The sequence below is a fragment of the Arachis hypogaea genome, chromosome 8 (assembly GCF_003086295.3).
Source record: "Arachis hypogaea cultivar Tifrunner chromosome 8, arahy.Tifrunner.gnm2.J5K5, whole genome shotgun sequence".
NCBI classification, from domain to species: Eukaryota; Viridiplantae; Streptophyta; class Magnoliopsida; order Fabales; family Fabaceae; genus Arachis; species Arachis hypogaea.
In genome coordinates, this window is record NC_092043.1 from 15,289,713 (window position 1) to 15,306,222 (window position 16,510).

At 33.4% G+C, this 16,510-nt stretch overlaps 2 protein-coding genes across 3 annotated transcripts; one reads left to right on the forward strand and one right to left on the reverse strand.

Annotated features, from left to right (window-relative positions):
* The first annotated feature begins 218 nt into the window (after positions 1-218).
* On the forward strand, positions 219-2,353 carry LOC112706278 (uncharacterized). Its single transcript, XM_025757493.3, has 2 exons — positions 219-2,106; positions 2,196-2,353. Exons 1-2 carry the CDS (start codon positions 346-348, stop codon positions 2,217-2,219), a joined length of 1,785 nt encoding a protein of 594 aa, XP_025613278.1. The 5' UTR covers positions 219-345; the 3' UTR covers positions 2,220-2,353.
* Positions 2,354-9,371: 7,018 nt separating this feature from the next.
* LOC112706279 (CBL-interacting serine/threonine-protein kinase 8) lies at positions 9,372-14,845 on the reverse strand. 2 transcript variants are annotated; one of them, XM_072200760.1, is made up of 15 exons: positions 14,021-14,816; positions 13,848-13,910; positions 13,555-13,629; positions 13,281-13,352; positions 13,083-13,190; positions 12,923-12,997; positions 12,782-12,835; positions 12,551-12,676; positions 11,987-12,076; positions 11,244-11,366; positions 10,632-10,751; positions 10,246-10,362; positions 9,982-10,038; positions 9,821-9,895; positions 9,372-9,735 (listed from the first exon to the last, which is right to left on the reverse strand). In XM_072200760.1, exons 1-15 carry the CDS (start codon positions 14,177-14,179, stop codon positions 9,634-9,636), a joined length of 1,416 nt encoding a protein of 471 aa, XP_072056861.1. In that variant the 5' UTR covers positions 14,180-14,816; the 3' UTR covers positions 9,372-9,633. The 2 variants fall into 2 exon arrangements, with proteins under 2 accessions (XP_072056861.1, XP_025613280.1); XM_025757495.3 differs by lacking the exon at positions 13,555-13,629 and having other exon boundaries at positions 14,021-14,845.
* Positions 14,846-16,510: the final 1,665 nt, after the last annotated feature.

A 16,510-nucleotide genomic window follows, 5' to 3' on the forward strand; every position in this document is an offset into this window, starting at 1 on the left:
CGACTAATTTAATTTTTTAAAGGCTAATTTAAAAAATAAATGATTTTTCAAGAAGAAATTGGAGTATTAACCATTAAACGAATGGGCAACAGCTAATTTTTTGTTTCATTGTTAGATTTCGTTTTGGTCCTAAAAACTTAGATTCTGAATGTACATTATGTTAGTTTGGAAAAGCACAAATAAAGAAGCCTAATTATACAAAAAATCGAACCCAAGGCCCAAACACACAGAGTGTGACGAATGCTCTTAGTATTGCACTAAACAAAGCAGGGGGTGAGAAAGGAATAAGGATAAGCAACTGAAGACTACATTCATATCCCTAATTGCTTCTCCAAACTTGAAGCGATGGATTTGGTGGCACCACACGAACAGTTCTTCTCTTTTCACAACTTGCACAGAGAACTCACAAACTTCAAAGGTAGGGTTTTGGACAATAATACCCTTTCTCGCCCTTCTATTAATTTTGCAAAACTCAACTGCATCATTAAGCTTAGAAGAAGAAACCGTTATAGTAATAACCGCATTCTCGCGGTTTCGAACGGTAAACTGCACCATTTTGGTGGTGGAAGATCAGTGGCGCCGCCGAACGGTGAATCGAACGGAACGGTGGAAGCTTGTAGAACATTGGAGGAGTTTGAGAACAACCAGTACCTGAGGAAGCTTGTGAGGAACGGGGAATTAGATGAAGGACTTAGGTTTCTTGAGCGCATGGCTTACCAGGGTGATATCCCTGATGTAATTGCCTGCACCACTTTGATTCGAGGGTTCTGCCGAGCTCGGAGGACCAAGAAGGCGACGAGGATCCTCGAGATACTCGAGGATTCCGGCGCCGTCCCTGATGTTATAACTTACAATGTGTTGATTAGTGGTTACTGTAAGTCAGGGGAGATAGATAAGGCACTCCAGGTGCTCGAGAGAATGAGCGTGGCGCCGGATGTGGTTACTTATAACACCATTTTGCGTAGTTTGTGTGATGGTGGGAAATTGAAGCAGGCAATGGAAGTTCTAGATAGGCAGTTGCAGAGGGAGTGTTATCCGGATGTGATAACTTACACGATTTTGATCGAAGCGACTTGTAAAGAATGTGGCGTTGGCCAGGCGATGAAATTGTTGGATGAGATGAGGAGCAGAGGATGCAAACCGGATGTTGTCACGTTTAATGTTCTTATCAATGGGATTTGTAAGGAAGGCAGGTTGGACGAGGCGATTAAGTTCTTGAATAACATGCCATCATATGGTTGCCAACCGAATGTGATTACTCATAACATTATTTTGCGGAGCATGTGTAGCACCGGCCGATGGATGGATGCGGAGAGGCTGTTATCCGACATGCTTCGCAAGGGTTGCGCCCCTAGTGTTGTTACTTTTAATATTTTGATCAACTTCTTGTGCCGGAAAGGATTGTTGGGTAGGGCGATCGATATCTTGGAGAAGATGCCAAAGCATGGTTGTATTCCGAATTCCTTGAGTTACAATCCATTGCTTCATGGGTTTTGTAAAGAAAAGAAGATGGATAGAGCAATTCAGTACTTGGAACTAATGGTCTCTAGGGGTTGTTATCCTGATATAGTGACATATAATACTTTACTCACAGCATTATGCAAAGATGGGAAGGTGGATGTTGCTGTCGAGATACTGAATCAACTTAGTCACAAAGGGTGCTCTCCTGTTTTGATTACTTACAATACGGTTATTGATGGCCTTTCGAAGGCCGGGAAAACGGAGTTGGCTGTGGAACTCTTGGAAGAGATGTGCAGAAAAGGTCTTAAACCCGATATAATTACTTACTCTTCACTGCTCGGAGGTCTCAGCCGTGAAGGGAAGGTAGAAGAGGCTATCAAAATTTTCCGGGACTTGGAGAGATTAGGTATTAGGCCGAATGCTATTACTTACAATTCGGTCATGTTGGGGCTATGCAAGGTTCAACAAACTAGTCGCGCTATCGATTTTCTGGCTTATATGGTAGAGAGAGGATGCAAACCTACTGAAACTACATATACAATTCTTATAGAGGGCATTGCTTATGAAGGATTAGCTGACGAAGCTTTGGAGTTGTTGAATGAGTTGTGTTCCAGAGGATTGGTTAAGAAAAGTTCGGTTGAAAAGGTAGCAGTTAAGATGTAGCGATTAAATTGCATTTTACCTGTTGTAGTTATATACTTCTAGATAACAACTATTAATGTTTATGCACTTAGATTTTGTTAGCCCCTTCATGTTAGCAAGCTACTTTTGGATCAAGATTTTGAGGAGGGACTGGTTGAGGGCGTAGTGAAATGCATCTCAATTTTGTGTAGAGGTAATTTTAATTATGTAATTCAACCCAAACATAGCTATGTCAGATTATATTTTTATATTTGCTCAGGCATCTTTTTGAATTTCATTATGCATATTTTCCTTTTTTGGATGATTAAATCCAAAGAACATGTTCATACTCGTCTATGCTTTTGTAAGATTTGTTTAGTTAGGGATTTAGTGTTAATGTGAAGTGGTCCATATTGGGTCATTCTGACAAAAGGTTCAAAAAAATAAAAGTAAAAATAAAAATAAAATCACTTGTTTCAAATCAATTCTAGAGACCATAATTGATCTTGCATGGGGGTAACTAAACATTAATTTTGTTGCTGCTTGAAAATGTTTATTTAACTTTAAAATATCTGGGGCAGTCTTGATCTTCTTGCAATTTTTGTTGTCTGCAATTGAAGCATTGCATATTTGGTCATCTGTGAAAATAGCTTTATCCATCTTGTTTTCCGTTTTTCTTTTCTTCCCTCTCTCTGTATCTTCATTTAACTAGGCCATCCGATTTTAATATTGTACTAGTTTATTTGTCAAATGTTATTATATTATGTTATTGTTACTCACTTATTGATGTGCAATTTTTTCCCTTAATCATAAGGAATACTATTGGTTTGTAGTAGACTACTAGGACGTATAGGTTGTACTATAACTATAGGTTGTATGAGATGAATGAAGAACAAGTTAGATGGCTTGGAAAATCAAACTGGAATTTGTATTTCAAGGGTATATATGAGTGAGTATATGTAAAGGTTTAAGATATGGAGGTATAAAATATCTAGGAATTATAGTATACACACAAAAAAAGGTCAGTTTGGTTGGCAATTGGCAATTGATAAGACTTAATGAGAAATAGTAAGACTTGATACCTCAATTTGGGGTTGTAGATACAAGATTCTCTTATATTTTTATTCTTTTGGGAATTGTGGGAAGATGAATGTTGGATAGCCGTGATTGTAATCCTAGACAAGTGTAAGCATCCATGTAAGAAAAAAAAAATTCGATATCATCATTTTATGCCCTCTTTTTTTCCTTTTGGTATTATCATCCTTTTTGTTGTAGTAGGTGAGCACTTGCCATCCAAATCCAAATTATCACAACGTCACATTTTTTGAAATGGTAGGCCGGGTTAGGTTTCGGCTACTACCCATGGCCTAAAACACCACAAGTCCGTAGGACTACGGTTTGAGGGGCCGCCGTTGCTTATCTTTTTTGCCGGCGGCTCCTCTCCCCCATTTTTCTGTTCATCGACATCTCTCAACATCTTTTTTTTTTCCCCCGAGTCATCATATCTAGAGAGCCGAAACACTGCCACCAGCCTGATGCAGTCTAGCTTTATCCTGTGGATCCTTCCATGTCGTCAACTCCTTCCAACTTTATGCACCGGCTTCCTGTTGACGGCAAAGGCAGCTTCAAACTGTCAGAGAGTTACACAGGAGTGGTGATAGGGTAGAAATGTATTTAGTGTGTTCTTTTGGGGTTTTGTTGAAAAACAAAATAAGGGCCAAAGTGATTTATTCAAGTTTGAGAGATGTGTAATTTGTAGTTCACTTGGTAATATGAAAACTTAAAGATACGTGTCATGTAGAATTCTCAAACTTGAAAGACTTCTGTATAGAAACAGATTTGGTGCGGTGAAGCAAGGTTTAGGTTTGTTGTTGCTTGAATCAACTTGGGTTGCCGTTGGTCTAGTGATTAACTTACTAGTCCGCTTAAGCAAGTGTCGAGAGTTCGAATTACGCATTGTACATGCAGTAATTCATTGGCCAGCAGCAAATTCTTAAATGGAGTTTCGATCCATAATAGATTAATTTTGACTTGTCAGGATAAGGGATTAATTTTGACCTGTCAGGATAAGGGATAATGTGAAAAAAAAAAAGTTTGTTTTTGCTCTAATTATCACCTAATACTTTTATAAATATATTTTTTTTTCCTGCCTCAAACATTTAACTCACATTTTCAGATAGGTGAGTAACATGACGGGTTCCACGTAGATGTAGATATCTCACTGTATTTAAAGGGAGAAATGTGTGCATTAATTAATTCTGTATATAAAATAAAAATCAAAGTACAGTCACAATTTCGTAAGCTAAATGAGCTTGGGCACAATTTTTGTCTGCTAGGAATATTCTTTTCTAAAACATCAGAATCATTGCCCCACCCGCCATGATGAAACAAGCAAGTCTCTTTCTTATTTCTTGTGCAAGCGAGACTAGTTTCAACTTCAACCACCATTATCAATTATATTCAATGTTGAAGCATTCACTATCTAAAATCCAGTGACACCAATGGTTAATTTCCACGTAAGAATGTGCCTATAAATTGCAAATAGTAATCAAGTTGGGTTGGTGTACTGATTAACTCACTAATCTGCTTAAATAAGTATTTAAAATTTAAATCTCACTTTATATATGCAATAATCCATTAGTTAGCGACAATCTTCTTTATTTTCATTATTATGAATTCACGATTAGTATATTAATAGGCATTAATATATTTATTATAGGCAATATAAAAAGCAATATTATTATTATTGTTATTATTAGATATTAACGTGTCTATTAATCCATCTTTTATAAGTTAAATGTAGATAATAACAAGGGTAAAATATATTTTTTGTATTTGAAGTTTGTTAAAAATTTTAAAAATATTCATAAATTTTATTTTGCTTCAATTTTGTCTCTGAAGTTTTCAATTTGCATCGAATATATCTCGAACAGCTAAATTTTTAAAAAGTTTAGGGTCAATTTAGTAATAATGCATGACAATTATGTCTGATTTACTTGTGTTGAAGGATGCTCTTATGAAATTGTTGCTAATTTTTTTTAAAAAAATAACCGTCAGCACTATATTTGATGCAAATAAAAAATTTTTAGAACAAAATTGAAATAAAATAAAATTTAAGAATATTTTAAAATTTTTTAACAAACTTCAAAGATAAAAAATATATTTTATCCTAATAACAATAAATTTGATACAAGTCAAGATATTAAGTATGTTTATATAATATAGATTTTGCTATGAAATATGAATCATAAAATCAAAGTTGTTTACTATCTCAATCAACCTAACCATTGGGGGTTGTATTTACTATAATCAAACTAAAGTGATATTATGCATCTATGATGAATTATTTTCTTACTTTCAACTTTTTCTTATTGATCAAGAACAAATGTATATCCTCCGCACGTTTTACCGAAAGCATAAAAATCATACTGTACCCATTTACACTAAGATTCTCTTCATATTACAATATGGACCAATCCATCACGACAAAGTTATATTGTTTGATATATATTCCTTTGCATTATCAATTATTATTTATTAATTTTATTAATAATAAATAAACACGCGGAATGCTATGAGATTTTCTGCTTAAATAATACTTTTTCTACCACACACTAAAGTCCATAGCATAAAATAGAAGTGTTGGAAGCTTGGAACAAGACAAGAGCCAAAAAATAAACTCATTCATGAAGGTAGCAATTATCTCAAGCCATGGAGAGAAATAGTTCATCATCTTCATCTCCAAGAAGCAAAGTAGAAGGAGGGTTGCTTTCATGTTTCGGGCGTCTCAAGTTTAAGCTTCCATGGAGGAAGAGATCGGCTGGCGGCGCTAACAAATCCGTCGGTGGTTTTAGGTATGACCCTTTAGGCTATGCTCAAAACTTCGACGAGGGTTGCGTGGAGGACGACGAAGAATCTTTGCGCCATGGATTTTCTGCTAGATATGCTGCTTCTTCAAATAAGTTTCAATTGTTAAGTCGCTCGAGCAATGATAAATAAGGTTTATTAAGGTTAGGTGACAATATATTTGTTTATATATGTGTAACTTCTTGTTAGAGCGTTTAAATAGTTATATTACTTATTAATCATGTTTCAAGTTTTTCTATATTCAAGTTCAAATAGGAAAGTATGAAAATCTACTTATAGTTAGTTGTAGTTGATTTTCAAGCAGCATTCCCTATTTCCCTTTATTAAGAGTAAGCATTTCAAAAACTATCACACTTCAAAAACATTAATATAATGAGTTAGAAAATTTTAATATATAGAATTTATGGTGAAAAATCTAAATTCTTATTATAAGATTTTTTTTTGAGATATCAATTCTTCCATGTAAAAACTCTTTGATAAAATAGGAATATATATAATCTACACCCAAAAATTCGCGATGGCTGCTAGAATATAATTAGGATCAATTAGAATTATTTAGTACATCTAAATATTTATTATAGAATATTACGTTTTTATTATTATGATTCTCTTAGCCTCTAAAATACCTTTTTATATGGTATCATTCAAGACAATTTGAATAGACAACTTGAATACAATTAATAATACACAAATTTTTGCTCCAATTTAGTCTCTTGTTTCTAATATGGTATCAGAGCCATGGTATTCTCCTTGAAGAGGATAGGTTGTTTTTCTTGCGATGAAATCGTCGTAGTTTTTGCATTTTTTTTTCTGTCATTTTTCTTTCCTTTTGTCACTTCTTTGATGCTTTTTCACTTCACTGACTAGTCTATTTATTCTGTCTTGTTTTTTTCGAGTCTTATGACTTATTCTCATGAAAAAATCATATAGTTTTCGCACTCTTTCGATAGTTCTTTTTGTGTTCTCTCGTTTGTGTAGTTCCGTCTGCGTTTTTTCTGGCAGTTCGGTCTGCACTTCCTTCAGATAGTGGCAGTTCCGTCTGCGCTTCTTTTAGACAAGCGACAGTTCTTTAGACAAGCGGCAGTTCGCTTTCTTCCGCCAGTTTCGTCTGCACCCGTTTTATCAATTTATGCCCTTTTTTTCTCTTTATTTCGTTGTTTGAGGGGGATGTTAAAATATAATTAGGATCAATTAGGATCAATTAGAATTATTTAGTATATCTCAATATTTATTATAAAATATTACGTCTTTATTATTACAATTCTCTTAGTCTTAGCCCCTATAAATACTCTTTTATATTGTATCATTTCAGATAACTTGAGTAGACAACTTGAATACACTCAATAATACACAAATCCTTTCTCCAGTTTAATCTCTTGTTTCTAACAAACAAATAAAAGAAAAATTAATTATATACATTTTTCTTCATTCAAACAAATAAATTTTGACTTTTTTTTTCTTTTTTATTTCTTTTTCACTTACTTTCTTTAACTTTTCTTTTTTATTTCTTTTTCATTTACTTTCTTTAACTTAATTTCTTCCCTCCAAACAAAGTCTTAGTGTTGAGACTGTTTACCGTGGAAGAAACAACCATTCCTGTTTTATGTTGGGTAAATGTTTGGTTCTATAGGGACGTTTCTCTGTTCCAATAAAATACGCAAAGGAGTGTAGAGAAGGACAAAATTGGTTGCTTGACCAAATAATATACACTTTCTGTTAGGGTGTTACTGTTAAATGTAGAACTGTTTAATTAGAGAAGCAGAAATCGAATCGAATCGTTCAATTCGTGAGAGGATAGAAATCGAACCGAGAGATTTCTGTTAAAAAAATTTTTGAGGTACAAAAATTAGACCTTTCGATTTGTATATTTTCCAAGTTTTAAAAAACACCAAAAATTATAATATTAGGTATATCACTATTTTTACTTCCATACAGGCTATATAAGTCTTATACCCTTCCATTATCAAGCTCACAGCCTGACAGTCACAACCTAAAAATTTCTCAATTGACACAATTTTGGCAGAGAGTTTCGCCCTTAGATAAATGCCATACATACTCATAAATCTCCCTTAGCTTATTCAATGTTCCTATATTTCAATTTCTAAAGCATATCCCACTAGCAACAAGGTCTAAACTAGAGAAATGACATTTTGATGTAACGATTGCTACAGAGATGGATGGACATGAACCCAATGTTTGGTCGTTAGCAAGACGTGTGGAATTTGAGTGGTCCAAATAACAGCAATGGCCAAGTCTTTTCTTTGCTATTTTTTTTGGGGGTCTTTTTTTTCTTTGCTAGTTGCTAATACGAGCTTACTATGTTTAAAATTCGGTTTGAACAACTTTTATTTAGCCTTCCACAGATAAAATAGTTGATGAGTAAATATTAAATATTTGAATTATTTTTTACTTATAGTAAATGTATTTAGTAAAATCAACCATATAACTACTTGTAGTACAAGTTTAGCAAATTAGTCCATGCATACAACTTAAAATAAAATAAGTAAGATTTATTTGTTTTAATTACCAGTTTATCATCAAACTGCGATATATTAAAATTTATGTTCATGCAAATATAAGAGGTTGGAAAACCAACGGTGAAGATAGACTTCACTTAACTAACTAAAAATAATGCAAAATACATATATCAAAGTTTAAGTTACACATCTTTTATATGTTTAGTAGTGAAGTTGAAATGAATTGTTCACGAAACATCTCTGGTTATCAATTCCTAAACCGTGGGACACAAGTACGGCTTTTACATCTTAAGTTGCAACCATTTCTCTAACACAATATATATTTGAAGATTACAACAACAGTAATTTAAGACTTGATGTTTACCGTGGAAGCCGAAGCCAAAGCCGGCAGCCAGCGGCATACTGGCCATCCATCCAAGAAGCACAAGAAGAACCCAAATCACAGATGCACCAGAGCCCCTATAATCAGATAGTAATAGATACATTACCCATGTGATTATTTAATTTAGTAGTCGAAAATAAAAGTTTTGGTTTTATAATAGAATAAAAGTCTGCAGTAGGATGTAAAAGTAATCTGATATATGTTGAAATAAAGTATCATGTTCAAATGATCAAAAGGCTTCTCTTTTTCTTTTCTTTCATTCATATTTCAACACAACATGACCGTTTGCTTTCTAGTATCCAACTTACTACTACTACTACTACTACTAAGAAGCTGACGCCAAATTCATTCAAAATGTTTCAGTACTTTTCGGTTCCAAACAAAATCTCAGGTCAATTTAAGCTTGGTAAATGGAGGAAATTAAGTGCCAAGAGAGATCTATCTATAATGTATCAAACCAAACTAATGGCCACAAACATTGCATACACTCTTCTGGGAGATGGGGGTAAAAAAAAAGCTTCCATTCTCGAATTTCTCAAGAGGAAGAATTTTAGAGGTAGGACTAAAAAACCAAACAATAAAGATTTACTAAAAACCAGCGATTCAAGATCGAATGATCGATAAAAAAACATAAAGAATAATTTCTATGCACTGACACACTGTCAACTAATAGAAATTATTCTCTACAAACATATAAACATATAATCTATAACACTATAACTCTCAATTGTGAGAGAAGTTGATGTTCTATAACTATGAATACCCCCCCCCCCCCTTCTCTTCCTTTGTTTACAATCAAAGAGGAAGGTATTACAACCGATGAAACTATCGCCTTTTGCTTTTAGTCTTAGAGATCCTTGATTTGCTTGCTTCATGAGGTGGTTTCCAGATTATATCGTCAAGATTGCCGCAAAAACTCTTGTAAAACTGCAAGACAGAAGAGTGTGAAACTTCCTGTCATGAATTAAATTGAATTAAAGCAATCAACATAATGAGGTTTCGGAAAACTGACATTGAGATATTCGCCAGCATCTCCAGCTGCTTTCTGAATGTCCACCATATAAAATGTGGGAGCCACCTCAAAAACCTTTAACCAAGACAAATGTATTATTATTTTGCTGGTTGAAATGTTTACATTACATTCAAAATTCTGTTAGATGCATCGATACGTACCTCCAGAATAACCGAGAAAAAAGATGTTTTATTTGCTGAGACACCCTCTATTCTCATCTGAAATTTCATAACAATATCACTTCAGTAGCAGAATAACCTCAGTGACGTCTAATTCAAGTTAAAATGACACCAGATGCTAAAAGTTTACAATTGCATTCATACATGATTGAGCAAAATGATGCAAACAAAACCAGAGCAACAAAAGAAGTGGAAACAAGAGGGAGATATAGTTGTTATCCGTTATGCAGATCACAGGTTACCAACCTTAAAGTTGCGAATATGCGTCTTAAATCCCATTGATTGGGCCACAACTTCCATACTTGATAAAACCACCTTTGCTGGCTTTTGAGATATAAAACGTGTGTGATGCTTAAGAGCGCCCTGTGACAATATCAGTCCAACAAAATAAAATAATTGTTCTACCACTACGTATGAAGGGAAAAAAATAAGTGAGTCTTAGATCTTTAAATGATAGAATATCCAAAGTGAGAGAATGTATTTTTCGTCCTAGCATGTCTTAATAAGGTAACGGTTACATCTATTATTATGCAAACTACCCTTGGGAGGGCAATATTATATGGGCTGTTATTTGAGCATGTCGTGATATGATGATTGAGCCTCATAGCACACAGAAAGACATTATTAAGTACCTGTCCCTTGTCAAACATTGATGCAAGGTTTAAGCCTTGAGATAGAATGATCAAGTCAAATGCATTAAGCAATAAGGGACCCATGTCCTCATTATGGCTTTGACGAATATCTCTCTCTTCCTTCAATGACAAAATAAACAGCATGTCAGCAAAGCTGGGAAGATAATCACCATATGAACTCAACTGGGAAAAAATAAGCTAGAAAATAAGCTAGTGTCTGTAACTAAAGAGTAGGGACACAATGTGAAAAACGGCAATACTTGTACTAATACTTGTATTGCATGCAATTTGGATGCCCTAAGCTTTCCTTAACTTAATATTCCTTTCTTCTGACTTATATATTCATGTCGTCTGCAGTAGAGTTTTCATGATTTCATATTGACATGTAATAGAATGGTTTTCCAGGAATAACATAATTCAGTTTTATTTTATTATTATTTGTTAATTGTTAATGTTTTGGGTTCTTTGATATGCCTCTTAGGATTCATACATGATTCTTCACACACAAAATAAGCTGAATGAATGGGTTGGAAATGAAGACAGAATAATTTAAATAAATGAATAAAAATCCTATAAGACAAACTGAAGATAAAGCATAAAGGAATGATAGACCTCGGCATCATCAAAAGCAGCATTTATGTCATCCAGATTTACATCTTCATGCTCCTGAAGGCTGACTGGAACGTAGCCCCTCTGAAACCATTCATCGTTTCTTATTTGTTCTATGGTTATACGCTGCAAACGAGAGAGGTAAACAGAATTATCAGAAACAACCAGGATCTTGAAACAGAGGTGAGACTTAAGCCCATCAGAAAGATGGTATTAGTTGGCTAAGCATTACATGTATAACCCAAGAAGTTTCTGAACTTCAAGAACGAATGAAGCATGTAGCTCCACATATGAGGTGTCAGTACTTGAGAAAAGGATCTTGAAATAAAGGCGAAACATAGCTTCGGAATTATTATATTTGCATTTACTATAAACATCATTCTGTCCATCAGTACTAGTGAAAAATACTAAAATCATCTCATTTTAATATCCAAATGGAGAGAAATAATAAGGTCATAACATGTCATGTCACGCCTACAACTGAAGAATCAATTGCAGGCTATTAGATGCTTTCAAGTTTCAATAAAATTCCGAACTTTTCCACAATTGGATTTACTATTAAAGGAAAAAAGTCCTATAAATCACAATCACACATAGGATTGTGAACTACACATCATCACAATTTGTTCAGATGCTTAGCATCAAAATATCAACCACATCAAAGACTCAATTATTTCTGCTCTGTGGTCATACAACATTCATTTTGTAATAGACAGTCACAACTAATCTTTGCAACCAATACTCACCGTTTCAGGATTTGTGTCCAAAATTCTACATATCAATGATTTTGCCCCTACAGGAAACCAAGAAGGGCATGAAAAGTCTGCTTTATTAATCTGCAAGAGTTAACAAGAAAACCAAGGAAAGTTCATTAGCATTACTAACAATCCGACATCTTATTTGATGAAAAACACTCTTGCTTCTGCTTGAGAAGAGAAGAGGTAGCTACAAAAACTTGTAGCCTGACACTACTGCAGTTAGCACCTATCAAATGATGGAGGAAAGACTACTATAGATGAAAAATATTTGTTTCCAGGCCCCACTAATTGCTGCTCTAGCACTCCTACAATACAAAGTGAATAAACAGATCGACCCAAATTTACATCCAAACAAAATACAAACATGATATTTGCTATGAAGTTCATCCAAATAAAATCAGGCATTACTATGTATTATCATCCGAAATTTCTAGATAATACTAACTGATGAATGCCACTACGAGCAAAATAAATATTTAAGAAAAATATTTTGACTACAGTTCAATCTAGTCAAAATTGAAAAATATATATTTAACAAGTTTGAATTTATACCTTACTGTATAAGGTGGTTAGATCAAGCTCATCAAAGGGAAGGTATCCAGCCAATAGGACATAGAGGATAACCCCACAGGACCAAACATCTGCCACAGCACCATTGTAACCCTTGTGACTGAGTACCTAAGCTCACAAATTCAAAAAACAGAACCCAACATAAGAATAGTTGGTATCTGCACATGACTGAAACTGAAATTTAACCAAACATCAAGCACTGCTGTGTTTTACCTCGGGGGCTACATAGTTTGGAGTGCCACAAGTTGTCCGAAGGAGACTCACACCCTAAGAAGAAATTCACCAAGGTCATTGGTATCAATTCATCTACATGTACGGAAGTCATACATGAAAACTACTAGATAACAATCTCACCTGTTCTGGTAATGCGCTTAAACCAAAATCTGAAATTTTTATATTGCCTTGTGAATCAAGTAAAAGATTCTCTGGCTGCACAAAGTGAAAACAAAAATTTTAGAAGGAATCATGATTAGGATCAGCAAAAAATTTCCTGATCCAACTCAACACCACCAACCTTCAAATCTCTGTGATAGACTCCCTTGCTGTGGCAATAATCTACGCCATCAATAAGCTGTTGGAAATATCTTCTAGCTTCAGTCTCGCTAAGACGTCCATGATGTATCTGCAAAATTATTTATATTCATCATCACCAATATCATATATGGTAATTAAGCAAATATATGGCAAAGAGGGACCCTCTTGCGCTACTCACAATTTTATCGAACAATTCACCACCTGTAATGAACTCCAATATGATATAAATCTTCGTTCTGCTTGCTAGAACCTGAAAAAAAAAATATTTTACAACAGAATGAAGAACATAAGGGTCATGACTCATGACAGATAACAAGAGAAACACCACAATGCCTTATCAAATCACAATATGTTTCCATTTCATTCCTCTCTCCAAAGTCCAAGCAATCAAATAACATATATTAAAAAACAACTGAAAAAACCAAGTTGAATTGGTCTAGTAATTAGCTCACTAGTCCGCTTAAGCAACTGTCGGGGGTTCGAATCCCGCCTTGTGCATGCAGCAACCCATTGGCCAGCAGCAAACCCTTCAATGGAGCTCAGCGACGGATTAGTTCTTGGACCGTCGGGCCGAGGCCCGAGGGATACCGCGGGAAACCAAAAGAAAAAAAAAAACTGAAAAAAAAAACTATAAATGCCTTAAGATACTTCTAAACTGTTATCTATGATAATTAATCATGATACGGAGCATAACTTATATAATTAGATAGAAATCAGATAGAAAGTTGCAGAAATCGTCACATGCCTCATGCAAGCGAACAACATAGGGATGCCTCACTAGCTTCATAATAGAAATCTCCCTCTTGATCTGCACAATTACGGAATGATAACAATAATAATAATAATAATAATAAGTTTCAAAACAAATCTTAATAACAAGGTGAAAAATAGAGTGGATCAGAAGAAAAAAGAGTATACCTGGTCCACCATGCTGTGCTTGATGATTGTGGCGCGGTCAAGAACTTTCATGGCGACGCTCTCACCGGTCTCAGTGTTCTGAGCGAACTTCACCTTCGCGAAGGTTCCTTCCCCAATCGTCCTCCCTATCTCGTACTTCCCTACTTTCCTAACCACCATCGCTCTTCTTCTTCTTCTTCTTCTTCTTTAATTTCTCACTTTTTCACCATTGCTTCGCGCTTCTTTAAGTTCGAACTGATGCGTGGAATAGCGAGATTCTTTTTTTTTTTTGAATAAATAAAACTGATTGATGGGAGAAGAATCAGATGACGGCAAGTAGGTTCGGTAGTAAGTAGGTCATGAAATTGAAACCAAAGGAATATGATATAAACACTTTTTTTAATATTTTTTTAAGAGGAAGTTTAGAGGTTGAAGAAGAGAAAAGCAACAGAAAGAAGAAACAATGAAGTTGGTTTTTGTTTTTTGTTTTTTGTTTTTCTTTATAAGAATAAAAAGTGTGAAAGCTAAGCTGGCAAGTGGAGTGGGAAGTGGGAACATTACATTAATGTTAGAAAATTAATTTGAAGTTTGTTTCTCTTTTTATTTTGTGGGTAAAAGCAAAGGAGAAGCATGATGTTGGTGATGATGATAAGTGATAAGTAGTGTGTGTCTGTGTGAGTGAAGGGTGAATCAGTTGAGAATAGCAAGCTGTGGCTGAACACTGTGTATTGGAGACACATCACATCAGCACATTGATTCAAAACCAGGTTGAGATTTTGGAATTTTAATTGGCACCATTTTTTTTCAAAATGAAATCTTGGGGATTGGAGCTCCTAATTTTAGTTCACTTCTTTTGAGTTTTGAGTGCTTTATATCTAGTATTGGATAATAATTATTTTGCTTTGTATTTTTCTAATGATATTGGTTAAGAATAAAATTAGTTTTTTAATTAATAAACATAAATTTTTAACTTTGGAATAGAATGTAGTAAAAGAATTTGAATAGAAGAGCTAAAGAATTTTAATTTTATATTTTTAAAAAAATATATTTACTATATAAAAAGATAAGAAAATGTCTCTAAAATATTAAAAAAATACTAAAAAGTTAGTAAAATTTATTATTTTTTATCTAGTTAATCAATAATATTTAGAAGTGTACATTAAAAATATATTGTTAAATTGTTAGACTAAATGAATTTAACTGATAATAAACTATTGACAAAAAACAATAAATTTTACTAGTTTTTAAATTTTTTTCAGAAAATACTTATTTATTTACTCTATGTTATATAAATCAATTTATTTTGTTTAACAAGAACCTAATAAAAACGTTCGTTGCTCCCGTTGAAAAAAAAAAACCATTTATTTCTCTTTCATTTTGAAAGAAATTTATTTATCTAATATAGTAATATTTTTAACGTAATTATCTTAAAATAAAATTTATAAAAATTATTTCATTCAACATATTGAAAATTTTATTAAAAACGATAAAAGATTAATGTGAATGTTTATTCTTAATTTTGTTGAAAATTTTAAACTAGAGGTAAAATATTTATAATATTGGTTTATGTTGTTAGTCATATTTTTGTAGAGACTGATCAAAAGAGGTAATAATTATTTATAAAATTCCTGTTAAGATTTATTTCTCTATCTCTCATAATAATTTTTCCCTATTATTACTTATTACTTATTAGCACTGTTTCGAAAGTTACCTAAAATGTTGATTTGGGTCTAGACGTGAGTTTTAGATTCTTTAGTAATTAGTATGGTAGCTCTGACCTCTTTGATGCCGAGGTGTCGTTTGTCCGAATTCCTCGTGAGGGGATGGGAGGTGATACCTATAACGGACTCTGATACTTAAATTAGCAAGAATTTTAGACAAATTTTTAATAGATTAGAACGTAAATTATACCTAGGATGCTAATATATTTATAGTAAAATTGATAATCACTTTTATTAGAATAATTCTATCTTTTTTATCTTTCTAATGGATAACTGTTTCTTATATCTTAAAAATTTATTAGAATCTATCCTTTAGAGAAAATAGAGATAATAAAAGAAATTTTTAAAAATAATTATCTGCCTTGAATAAATAAAACTTAGTCTCTTTATACTATTGTCTGATCACTTTAAAAAGAGTTAAATTTATCATAAAAACTATCTTTTTTTTATAAGCCTTTTATTCTATTGGAGTATTGGACATAACTTTTATTTGTCCAAGGCAAAATATAAATAGATAATATATTATTTTTAAACAATTTTAATAACTTTTTTAACTACTTAAGTATTATTTTTGTCTCCATCATTCTTTATAACAAGTAGCAATATGCGAGGACCTTAAGTATAGTAAATTAGCGAATCTCGTCCAATCATATAGCACCAATGTGTGGGATTTCAAGGTTTCGTATACGAAGCAAAAGTTCATCTGACTTTCAGCGTTATATTATCGAATTCTAACCACAATTTTCTCTCTTTTGTCAAACCTGCGTACTTGTCATTGGCCGCTTTAGAG